The sequence below is a fragment of the Triturus cristatus genome, chromosome 11, assembly GCF_964204655.1.
Source record: "Triturus cristatus chromosome 11, aTriCri1.1, whole genome shotgun sequence".
In the NCBI taxonomy this organism is placed as follows: domain Eukaryota; kingdom Metazoa; phylum Chordata; class Amphibia; order Caudata; family Salamandridae; genus Triturus; species Triturus cristatus.
This window is the reverse complement of record NC_140594.1, coordinates 373,425,692-373,437,710: the sequence shown is the minus strand read 5'-3', so window position 1 is coordinate 373,437,710 and position 12,019 is coordinate 373,425,692. Positions and strand designations below refer to the sequence as shown.

General features: G+C 45.7%; 1 protein-coding gene across 2 annotated transcripts in view; it reads right to left on the bottom strand.

Annotated features, from left to right (window-relative positions):
* The window catches only part of NCAPH (non-SMC condensin I complex subunit H), a 414,052-nt gene that overhangs the window by 89,034 nt on the left and 312,999 nt on the right, over window positions 1–12,019 (bottom strand). For both annotated transcript variants that reach the window (XM_085634348.1, XM_085634347.1), the window contains exon 12: window positions 7,162–7,284. In XM_085634348.1, coding sequence (XP_085490474.1) covers window positions 7,162–7,284 — 123 coding nt within the window. The remainder of the gene's footprint in view (window positions 1–7,161; window positions 7,285–12,019) is intronic.

Genomic DNA, 12,019 nt, shown 5'->3' with positions numbered 1-12,019 from the left:
ACTGGCTGATCACTCAGCTGGGGCAAGGTCGTGTAATCACCCCTTGCTTAGGTGTAGTATTCCTATACCTACCCTATATATAGACACATGTGTACCTATCAGTCACTCCTATGGCAGGCCTTAACAATCCTGGAGGCAGAGTGCTTGGTAACATGTGAGATGGTGCTCTAGCATGAGCTGAGCCTGTCTGCAGCTTTCGGAACCATGTCCTTATAGCTGTTCTATGATATAGCCTACCATATACTCTTAAAGTGCCTTATAATCTTAAACGGTTATGGTAACTATGGTTGGGCTGTATCAAAACATGTCGTGTAAGGTGTCTAACACTTTGGAATAATACCCCCATACCATTTCTGGTGATGAGGATATTATTCCTCCCTTCTAGAGGGAGAGACATGTTAAAATCATACTTTGCTGTGTAACCTCTGACCAAAGCCTCAGCATCACAAAATGGATGCTGCTGCCACGACACAAGTCTGACCTCCTGCAGCTGGGAGTGATCCCAGCCAGGGAGGCTTGGACAATAGGTTTCCTGCTTGGGGAGGTGCTAGCACCTCTCCAGACAGCCTTTAGTGTATTGGGGCAGGGTGGGCTGAAAGGAATGAGACATGCCTGGGGCACACAAGGTGTTCCTTGCATAGTCCAGTTCAAACCGGTGCTGGGGCACTCCAGCCCCAGCTCTGGCGCGAAACTGGACAAAGGGAAGTGGGTGTAACCACCCCCTCCCAGGTCCCACCCATAAGGCGTGACCTAGCAGGTAGCCCCAGCCCCCCAGATTAGTATAAGAGTGGGAGTTGGGCCTCAAGACTTTAGATTATCCTGAACCTGCAAAACTGAACAGAAACTCTGGACCTTCGACATTCGACGAAAGAAGAAGACTGAAGAATCTCCCTTGTAGCCAAGGAGTGGCTACCCTGTGCAAACAGGCACCATCAAGTGACTACCCTTTGCTTTGTGAAACGTTCGACGAGGAACCGACTGCAGAGCCCGACCAGAGCCTTGATTTCCAGACTTCTCCGACCCTCATCCACATCTGCAGCAGAGCTGAGATCCGTGGAGGCGACGAGCGACGTGGGACCGGCTACCTGGGAAAAGTGGCTAGTAACTTACAGCGCAGCTTCTGAGGTACCCTCGAAGTTGTGCACCGGGGATTGAGAAGCCCCAACCCCAAGCACCATCTGCACCGAAGACCAGCCCCCCACACTCCACGAGTCCTGCGTGGGGCCCTTCAGCATTTTCCTGCTTGCCGCGTCTGTCCGGTTGCTTGCCCGCTGGCTAGTGGCCTTTGTGACGACGCTCCCTAAAATCTTCTGCGCTGGTTTGGCTCCTCCAGACTGGCTCCCGCTTCTCTGCAAAGAAGAAGCACCCCAGACCTTCCTGGTCTGCACCAGAAGCAAGTCCCTTGTTCTTCGTGGGTTCCGCTTGCCAAGGCTTGGTGAGTCCTAGTCCAACTTCGACGCCGCCGACAGCAAGAGCCTTCGTGGGACAGCTCGCCTCCTGGTCCTGGTCGTCCTCGACGCTTCCTGGTCCTCCTGGCTCCAGCGACAAGCTTCACCTTCCCCTGCAACTCTTCACGACATCGCCTGGTTCCTTCCTGGTTCCACGTGGTCACTGGCTAGTGACCTTGACTCTGTCCCCTCTGCTTGCAGGTTTCTTCTCTTCTTGATCCCAGGCTTGGGATCCACCGGACACTCTCCCCTGACTGCCTGTCAGCATCTTTCTTCAGGCATCCATAGGAGTCGACGACGAAAACGACGCATCTTCACCCCTATGCACCCGCAGCCTGTGGGCTAGGTAACTTGGGTACTCCGGTGCTCATCAGGATAGTGACTATCCTAGTGTCTAGTTTTCAAGTCTCAACTTCCTAGCTACTCCGGAAGTGTCCTAAATCTATCTATTTCTAAACTGTAACATTGCTATTGACTTTTACGCATTACGCGTGAGTGTTTCCACTCTGCACACGAATCCCGTGGGCCTCCCACTCCCTAACTAACGCTAGTGTAGTGTAGCCCCAGCGATTCCCTAGGCCTAGGCCTATTCTATTTCCGTGACAGTGGTTCTTATACCACTTATTTAGTATATGGTTTGCGTGGCCCCTAGGGCCTAACTGTATTACTTACCTGTGTGACTTACTGTATGCATTAATAAGACTGTGTTGTACTTACCTCTAAACTCATAAAGAGTGCTGAGGGTTTGCTTAGAATAAATACACTTTATTTTATATATATATCTGTTGTGGTGTCCTTTCATTTGGTATTCAAGGGATTATATATGGTATCACAGCTGGCTTCACATGCCATTCAGAGTTTAGCCTAAGACTGCTCTTGTCCATGCTACCACTAGGATAGCTGGTCTATAAGGTTGACTTTACAACCAATCACCATAAGGGTATTTGGACTGATATAAGGTGTACACTATAACTAGTGACATCATACATCAGGCCAACTTCTCACAAAAACAATCTGAGGATGGAGCCGAAGCCCATGCGCAATACGATCCAAAGGAGGAGTCACCTACCTCGTCACTTCCAAAGACTTTCCAAGAGGAAAAACAAACTGCAAACATCCGGGCCCAACTCCAGATGGCGATCTATGCAAAAGTGTGTAATCTGCAGCTCATATGCCTCAAACACTGTTTTACATGCCCTGGTAGTGGAAAATCTGCAAAGTCTATTTTCTCTATTAGATAACATTGGAAGACTTCCCAATGTAACCAGCAGGATGGAGGTTTCAGGGTTTGCAAGAACAGATGTCACCCAGCCCCTGCACTCCCAGTTTCTTTGACTGCCAGCCGGCCAGCCTGGTTGCTCTTTAATTAGGAGTTAACCTGAAAGGGGAATGTATTTACTGGGTAGTCACCCCTCTAGGGTGTTTCACACGGAGAAAGAAGTGTCTGACGATGCTTGTAGTGGGTTGACTAGTGCATTCTGGGACAGTCAGATGCCACATGTACCTGGAAGTAGTCACATGGTGGGTGGAATTGCCCGGGGAAACAGCCATATTAACGAGCGAGTCATCGCCTCCCACAAGCTGTGCAAAGGATAAAATTGGCAAACCTGCCAAGAAAACTGATCACTGCTGCTGGACCTGTGGAAAACACTACTATACCGACTTCCAGAAATATTTCCAAGTCCCCTCGTTGAGTATTTTAGCAACACCGAAACCAATACTGAGAAACAAGCATCGACATCAAGCCCTCCATTGGATCCCGCAGGCCAGCCTCACCGTCGATGAGAGCAATCCTCCTAAAAAAGTCACAGTCCAAAAGTAAAGACTTGACCAGGACGAACATGGTACCTGTGGCAGACTAGCACTCCATTGCGGTGAGCCTTAACGTTCGACTCTGACCCGGTCTAGTGCAACCAGATACCAGTGGTTGGTGCGTTGATTTTTTTGGGTGCTAGATTCAAGTTTAAAAGCACAATTGTTCTTTAAAAAAACATCTTTCTGGGTCCCTACAAGATATTGTCGTTTTGGTGTCACTTGAAAGATTAAAATTTCGCTATTTGTATGAATCGGATTGGGATTTTATTGTGCTGTGTTTCTTACTTTAACTATTTTAGTGGTGTTAAATGCTTTACACAGGTGGTCACGGGAGTTAAGCTAGACTACTCTAATGCCAAGCCAACAAGGGTTGAGCTCATTTAATTTATTGAGATCTAACTGGATCTCATAGTAAATTGCGCCATTCTTACTTTATGAGGTCATGCCACCCGATGAACTAATAACCCAGTTTCCTACAGCAAGCATGAAGATGCAGATTACATAGGTCCTGATGCAGTTCCTTGCTCTGCTGCTGTAACAGACGATCCTTCCAAAGCAGCAGCCTGATTGGAGGATGGTTGCTCATAACCAGGAGTTCTGGGTACCACACTCATTGCCTCAACCAGTGACATTAGAATGACGTGGGGTTGTTGCTCCAGATCATCTTTAGAACTCTGGGAAGGAGAGACATAAAGGAAGCTCCACTATAAGTATAATGTGTCTTAGAGAGAGAGCACAAAACTGTTGACACTGGCAAACTTGGTGGAGGCGAAAAGATGGAGCCAGCTTCTCCCAACTGTGCCACCTCCAGGTGTAACTGCCAGCTTCAGCAGCGGAGCTTGTTCACCCTGGCGTTTAAAGATTCCACCAGGTGGTGTACCCTCAGGAAAATATCTTGACTGTCCAGCCACTTCCAGAGGTGCAGTGCCTCTTGCCGTAGAGCCCATGACCAGACTCTACCCAGTTTGCTGCAATACCACAAGGTAGTAGTGCTGTCCTTGATCACTTGTACCAACCTACTTTTGATGCTGGGCAGGAAGGCCACGCTAAGTAATTTGCCCGCAGCTCCAACAGATTGATGTGGAGCCAGCCTTCTGCCGGGGACTGCCGAGTACTCCAAGCTTCATCTCTACTAGGTGGCCTCTTGAACCTAGAAGTGATGTATCTGTCACTACTGTCAGATCTTGGCAGGATAAGGAGAAAGGTATGCCACTGATCAAAACACAGTCAGGTAACAACCACTGCAGATCTTTGCAGCCTCCTCTGAAAACTGGGAATAATCAAACTGATTCCCCACCTCCATCCTGTGCTGTGTCCACTAAGACTACAGATCTCACAGGCTATCATTGAGCAGCAGGATACAGGAGGCTGGTTGCCAGTAACCCTCATCATGGAGATATAGGACAGTGGATAAAATATCGGATCATAGCCCGAATGTCATGGACTCTCCGCTCCAGGATAAAGGTACAAAACTGTACTGTGTCCAGAAAACCTCTGATGAAGGGGAGTGTTTGAGAAGGAGTCAGGTGTGACTTTGGCTTGTTGATAGGGAACTCAGCGATGTTATGAGGTTCGCCGTCTGGAGATGGTTGAAGACTGCCAGGAATGAGCCACCTTCAACAGCAAGTAGTGGAGATGGGGGAAGACTGGGATCTCTGTAGATGTGCTGCAACAAACGCCATCACTTTTGTGAATACCCAAGAGGCACTTGTGAGGCCAAAGGAAAGCTGTGCACCCTAAACATTTTGTTAACAGAGACACCATTTGTGGACCTGCATGAGGGGGGGCGTGCTAATAACAAGTGTCATGCAGGTCCAACTATATCATCCAGTCTCTATGGTCCAGGGAATACAGGACCTGGGATAGGGTGAGCATCTGTAATTTTTCCGTTAGCAGAGGCTTTGAGAGGGTGAAGGTCTAAAATAAGACTAAGTAAACTATGGTATGCGTAAAAGATCAAAATTAAATTCCATGAAAACATAAAAGCACCATCGTCAGCACAAAGACATAACTGAAGTAACATCCAATTCCTACTTATGGTGCTGGTACCCTCTCTATGCCCCTTTAGCCAAAAGGGTGTGCACTTCCAACTGCAAACTGGATAGATAGTCCTCCGTCAGCCAGCCTGAAGACAATGGTAGGTGTTGCGGAGTGGAAAGAAATGGAAGGGGGTAAATGCTGTGCCTTTGACAGGGTGGCTGTGTCTCGAAGGACACACTAAAGCATTGTTGCAGCCACAGTAGCTGGACAGTAGGAGTCCAATCAAGGCTATGGCCGTCATCCCTGGTTTGTCACCATACCCAATAACCAACTGCCACTACACACAAGCTGACAACCATCTGGCATAGTCCTAAAACTACAAAAAACATACTAACTTACAGTTGGAAAACAAGGCACAACCATTCTGAAAAGGGCTAACAAGGATCCTCACAAAGCAAATCTTCTACCCCAAGGTTTTATCCGAAAGGGTAAACCGCAGCAAAACACATGCCTCTTTACGGTAATCTCAGATTCTTGTAACAAAATATTTCTGTAAATCCTTTAAGAAAGCTTATTGACAAGCCACCTTTAAAGGCATTGGCTTTAAGCAACACTTATTATAATAAACTGGTCAGGCCTATTGAATTAGCTATACCTTTTCATAAACAATAGATTAAAGTATGGCATCTAACAAATTTACCCAATGAACCAGTCCGGCCTATTAGGCTTAATCATTGGTTTGTCGCCATAGCGAACTCATGCAAACTGAATTCTTCATAACCTTTCCCAAGAACACAGCCTTTAGACATAGTCCGAAAACTATACACGTGCTAGTGGCAAAGCAATAGTCAGCTTCTCGTAAGAGGATTAACAAGGATTATCAAAGTGCACATCTTCTACCCACAGGTTTGCAAGAGTGGAAAACCAACACCCTGGCCCACTCTGTGAGAATACCTGTAGCATAGGCTTTAACACAAAGTAATAACAATCCACCACTAAAGGTGTATTGGCCTCAAAATAGCAAGATTACACTAAAGAAGTCATGCTTACTGTGTTTGTCGTAAAGTCACACAACAAAATAATAAGATTTAAGTCCTCTGACAAAACGTTTGTCAATGTACTAATCAGCCCCAAAGCCTTTATCACTGGTATTGTACCAACACCAGCTTACTGTATTCTGCATAACCTTTCCCACAACACAAATGAGCAATACAAGCATACTAGCTTAGGTAGAGAAACACGTTCTGACCAATCAAAATCTGTACTCAAGGGAAACAGTTGAGCACAATTTGGGCAGAGCCAAAGCCCCCACCCCACTCACTAGTCATAAAATTACATGTATGGAAAATAAATGATGGCATAATGATTCTCAATGTGTGAATCTTCTAAATCAGTGTTTATCACATGAGGTAACAAACAACATTCCCATCAAGGAAATCTGTGAGACTCCATGTAACGTAATACTGGTGTGCAAGCTTTAACATAGTGTAATGATAATCCACCCTTAAATGACTAATGGCTTATAATATATACCTTTCATAATAAATAAGTCTGCCTTTGTCCGATCTTTTCATAATCAACAGGTTAAGCCTATAGCCTTGCGCAATGTCCAGGGATAGTCTTGTGATGTTTTGTAACTCAGTCCTACTGTTCAAGTATACGATTTATCACAAGCTAAAAAGTGCAATACAAGTACCCTTTTTCAGTACAAGTCACAGCTTGTGCCCAATTAAAATCTGTGCTCAAGGTAAGCAACATTTGGGTGGAGTCAAAGCCCCTCTTGGAGTAGTTCTAATAGCACTTTCTGTTATCACATGACCATTGCAGGTACACCAATGCAACTGCAGTGCTGGTTCAAGTGGCAAAGCAGGGTTGGACACAAACACCCATAGGTCTCTTGCATTTTTAAGATCCTCACCCTGTTGACAGGCTTAAGGCTGAGGCGGATAATGTTGTCTGGATCATAGTGGAAGTCAGCAGGAAGAGTAGTGGATTTCTTGCTCCAGCTTTCTAGGGTCAACTTTGATAATGTTGTAGCGGCCTGTGGGAGAATAAAAAACATTAAAACAAAGAACCAAAGTCCTCAAAGCAGGTGAGAAACTGCTACACACATACAAGCGGGTGTGGCAGATCTCTCAACAAATTGCCAATTTAACCTAACTGTTTCCCTTAGCAAACACCAGAGCCTAGAAATTACAAACATTAGTCTAACCATGGAGAAGAGAAACAAAGATGTATATAGCTACTTCGCCAGTGATGTTTACACTAATCAGTCAAGTTTTCAACTATCGTTCTGCGACAACTACAGGAAGCATAAAAGAAATTACCTACCTAAACATTTAAGTGTAATGTTTAACCCACTGGCTGCCCTACTGATGTCTATACATATTAAACTGGTGACACACAGGATAGCTTTATGACACATATGCAGGTTATGGGTAAAGAATGGAGACATTATGTGGAAGTAGCATGAGCAGAAACACTGGCCTTCAGAGTACTGAAGCATGAAATCCTGCTGTAACTGAGCATTTGTGTAAAGCAGTAAAGAAAAAGGCAACAAGTCTCACAATATCTCAGTCAGAAAAGTAAATATTTTCAAGTGATCATTTCAAGGTATATCTTATTGCGTGCTATTTAAAGTTTCCTGATGGGACAGTAGTGCTTTTCCTGTAGGTCACTCAACTAGGAACGTTCTTCATCTTTGATAGTTCAATCTATAATGTCCAATGTAATACATGCATCAGTTTCATTCCTTCACATGGAGTTCTTACAGTACCTTTAAACATCCATTTAGATAGTGGTGACAACAATACAAATATTTAGGTGTGCAACTTAGACAATTAGTAAAAAGAATAAAACGCCACTACAAAATTATGGTATAAAGGGCTGAGCTAGAACGGTGTGTCCCTGACATTCCAATGCTCAATAACACCTAGAAACAAACAGCTCACTATTACACCATTCAAACCCAGAAATGACCAGCATCTCTGAGAAATCGAACTGAGCCTGTAGGATGCTGGCTCTGGATATGATATGCCACTAGGTGGTAATACCGTGCATAGAGTCCAGAGATTCCTCAAAGGTGTACAGGGCTCAATGCAAACCCAAGATGCTCCATTAGTGATAGAGTGGTCGAGCAGCCTTAGGCCAAACACAGAGGAGTGTAAGACCCTTATTGCACATACATTATTTTTTTAATCAAACTTTGAGTACCATAAAGTGATATCAAATTGTCATAGCAAGTACAACATGGCATTTTCTTTCTTTTTTTTCTAATCGTAACATAGAATATCTTCGTGGAGAGCAAAGATCTGCTTACATATGTCGGATTAAAATAGGATATTCTTGTGATTATAAAAGAAAGAATGAGTGCATACATATGATACAAAAGCCATGCGTATGCAATGTATACCTAAACAACCCCATTAACAAACCCCTTCATTCCCCCCACCCTCCCTCCTGGCCGGTCGGTCGGTGCCTTTGTGCCATTTAACCTTGTGTGTGTATGTATATAATACTTGGTGCGAGTCACTTCTAGTGTGCATCTGAATCATGAGTAAGACCCTTACCAGCCCCTAACTAAAAAAAAAAAAAGAAACTACAAAACTAAAAGAAGAGCACCACTTACAACTGGATACATTATGGGGTAGGAATTATATGCGAAGGGTGAAGATCTAATGCTTAAAAACCTTGCAGCATGAGATCCCATTCCATAGAAATGGGGTGTTTCCGTAGTCCTCTTCGCATGCCCACAGCATGTGGGTAAAGCCCACCTCCTCGGACCTGCAATGTGGGCAGTGGTGTTGGGCGTCCGGGAACATGCGATAAATTCTCTTTGGGATCAGATAGGATCTATGTAGTACCATGCATTGTATGAATTTAAATTTGGCATTGCGGGATACACGCTTGGGGTGTTCTAGGATACTCGCCCATGCCTTATCAATCAGTGCGTCGTCAGTTGTTTCGGACCATTTTGTTTGAAGGGCAGTGAGTGAGATGGAGGCTTGTGATCGAATACTAACGTATAACCATTTAATAAGATGGCTGCCCTCCCCCATGTAATAGAGATCATACCAATTTGTGTTGCGGAGGTTCAGTACGTTGAGGTGCCCACGTCGTCCTAACATAGAGAGACACTGCTGCGTGAGTTAAAGACGATCCGGCCCGTCAGTGGTCTGTACAAAGGTGTCGTGATCGAGGAGGGTTCCATCGCGGAACAGCGATCCCACCTCTTCTACACCAGCGTTCGCCCAGACGTGTAGCCGAGCCTTTGTGAGCCTGCCATCAGTGGTTGGTATTCCCAATAGTGTTCTATTACCGGCGTACGGGATCGCATCTGAGGTGTAAAGCAGAGCCTTCTTCCAGCAGTGGAGTGCCGTTTTAAGGAATAAAGGCACAACAGGGGGATTTTTACTTTCGGCAGTAATAGAGTATGTAGGGCTCCTCACTCTAGATCTTGGGTCTCATATCCTATTTCCTATAAGTTCCTGCCTGCTGTCCAATAAGACAGCCATTGAAGCTGACAAGCATAGAAATAGGCCCTAAAGTCAGTTACCCCCAGAACACCCTTGTGAGGTTCCAACTGCAATTTTCGAAGGCTCACTCTGTGTTGACCTGTTCCCCAAATAAGCTCTACTAGGATAGTGTCAAGTGTGCGAAAGGCGGACTGAGAAACCACTAGGAGGTAAATTCACAAAAAAGTATAGGAGTCGGGGTAGCACCATCTTAGAAATGGCAACTCGCCCCATCACAGACAGTGGCGGGGATGTCCAAAAGGATACACTGGCGCGTATTGCAGCAATTGCTTTTGTCAGGTTACCATCAAATTGATCAGCCTGTGATCTCTAAAACTGGTTTTCCAGGTATTTAAACGTGTGGTGCGCTACTGGCAGGATGTAATCGCCAAAATGGAGCATGTTTGGATTAGGTCCGTCACGCAGATAGAAAGCATCGATCTCCCTTTGTTATTAGCAAGCCCGGAGATACGTTCAAAGGTGGATAAAAAAATTGTGGGGTTCCGCCCGGGCAGAAAGATCATGTAAATATATAATGATATCGTCAGCATAAAATCGAGATTAAGTGTGTGGTGCAGTCTATTGGTATCCCCAGGTGTTCAGCAGTGTGCCGCAATGCTATCGCTAATGGCTCTAAGGCAAGGACAAATAACAGAGGGGAATGGAGATAACCCGGTCGCGTGCCTCTGTGAATAGTGTAGTCTCGTGAATTATGACTTTCGGTGCGAGCTCTAGTCGTGGGGCCGTATACAGCAAACCCACCCAGTTAAGATATTCTGAGGGGAGACTGAAGCGTCGCAAACATGTACCCCCATGTAATAGAGTCAAAAGCTTGGCGTAGGTCTAGCGCTATACTTCCAGCGTCATCATACTTCGCTGGGATAGCCAGCATGATATGATGTAGGCGCCTGAAATTTAGGCAAGTACTGCGTGCGAGGACAAACCCGCAATGGTCTCTGTGGATTAGGGTGTTTAGGTAGGGCTTGAGTCGGTTAGCTGAAACCTTACTGAGGATCTTATATTCTGTTGCTAATAGAGACAATGGTCGTTAACTAGATCGGTCAGTGCCGTCACGACCTGGTTTGAGGAGTGAGATAACTAAGGCTTGCATGGTGGAATGGGGTAAGTGACCGGACTCCAAAGCTGTCTTGTATAGCTCCTCTAACTTAGGAATGAGAGCATCTGAGTAAGTTTCAAAGAAGTCTATGGGCAGGCCGTCAAGTCCCGGGGCCTTGTTACGATTCAGACCTTTGATAGCAGCCCGAATTTCGTGTTTAGTAATGGGGCCTGAAAGTGCCTTTGTGTGTCTGCTGTAAGACATGGGTAGCCGTTTAAAAAGTCTTCCACTAAGGAGTCATCGATGTGCGCAGTTAGTTATAAAGATTACTAAAATAAGTACAAGAGGCATAGTTTATCTCGAATTGTGTGTGGACCATGCCCTTGTTAGGTACATTAATCCGAGTGATGGTGGGAGGGGTTGGGCTGTCTCGCAATATCCGGGCCAACAGCGATCCGGACTCGTCAGCTTCAGTGTGTTTCATTTGTGTAAATGCCCTATAGTCGATAACCCGGAGCATTTCAAGGATCTCAGCATGCTGAATGCGTGCGTCCTGTAAAGGGGCCTGTTTGATTGGGTCACTCGCTGCAACGCTCTCCAGCTCGGTCATGAGGTTTTCTATACGGATATGGTTTCTATGTACCTCCTGACGAGCCCCCACTGCCGACCCAATTGCAGCGCCCCTCACGACCACCTTGAGTGGGTCCCATTCAATTAGATTGGAAGAAGCAGTGTTTCAGTTCTTAGAGAAATAGCTTGTGATGGTTTCAGATAGCACGGTACGAAAGGGGGAATCCTCCAGTAGTTGGGGCCATAACTTCCAAGTGGGGACCGGAGTAGGCACCCTACCCCATGTAAGGGTGAGCTCTAAAGGGCAGTGGTCAGAAAAGGTCTTGGCCTGGTATGTGGTGTGGTGTATGTGGGTGGCAGAGGAGACACAAGCATTTTCGTCTAACATAACTATACGCCATAGGCATACATTCTGCATAATAAAGGACAGTGACAAGTTGTGAGAAAGTGCCATCTTTCTTGCATGGTATGCCCCCACTTTTTGCTAAATTGCTGAATGTACTTCGATTGAGTGTACCCTGGGTTCCTGCCAATCAGGTGCCCAGGGCCTATGTTCCTTCCTTAAACCACACAAACTCCCAATTGGCAAACCCTAGCCACATGTCAGCCCCTAGTAAATGGTACCCTAGGTACCC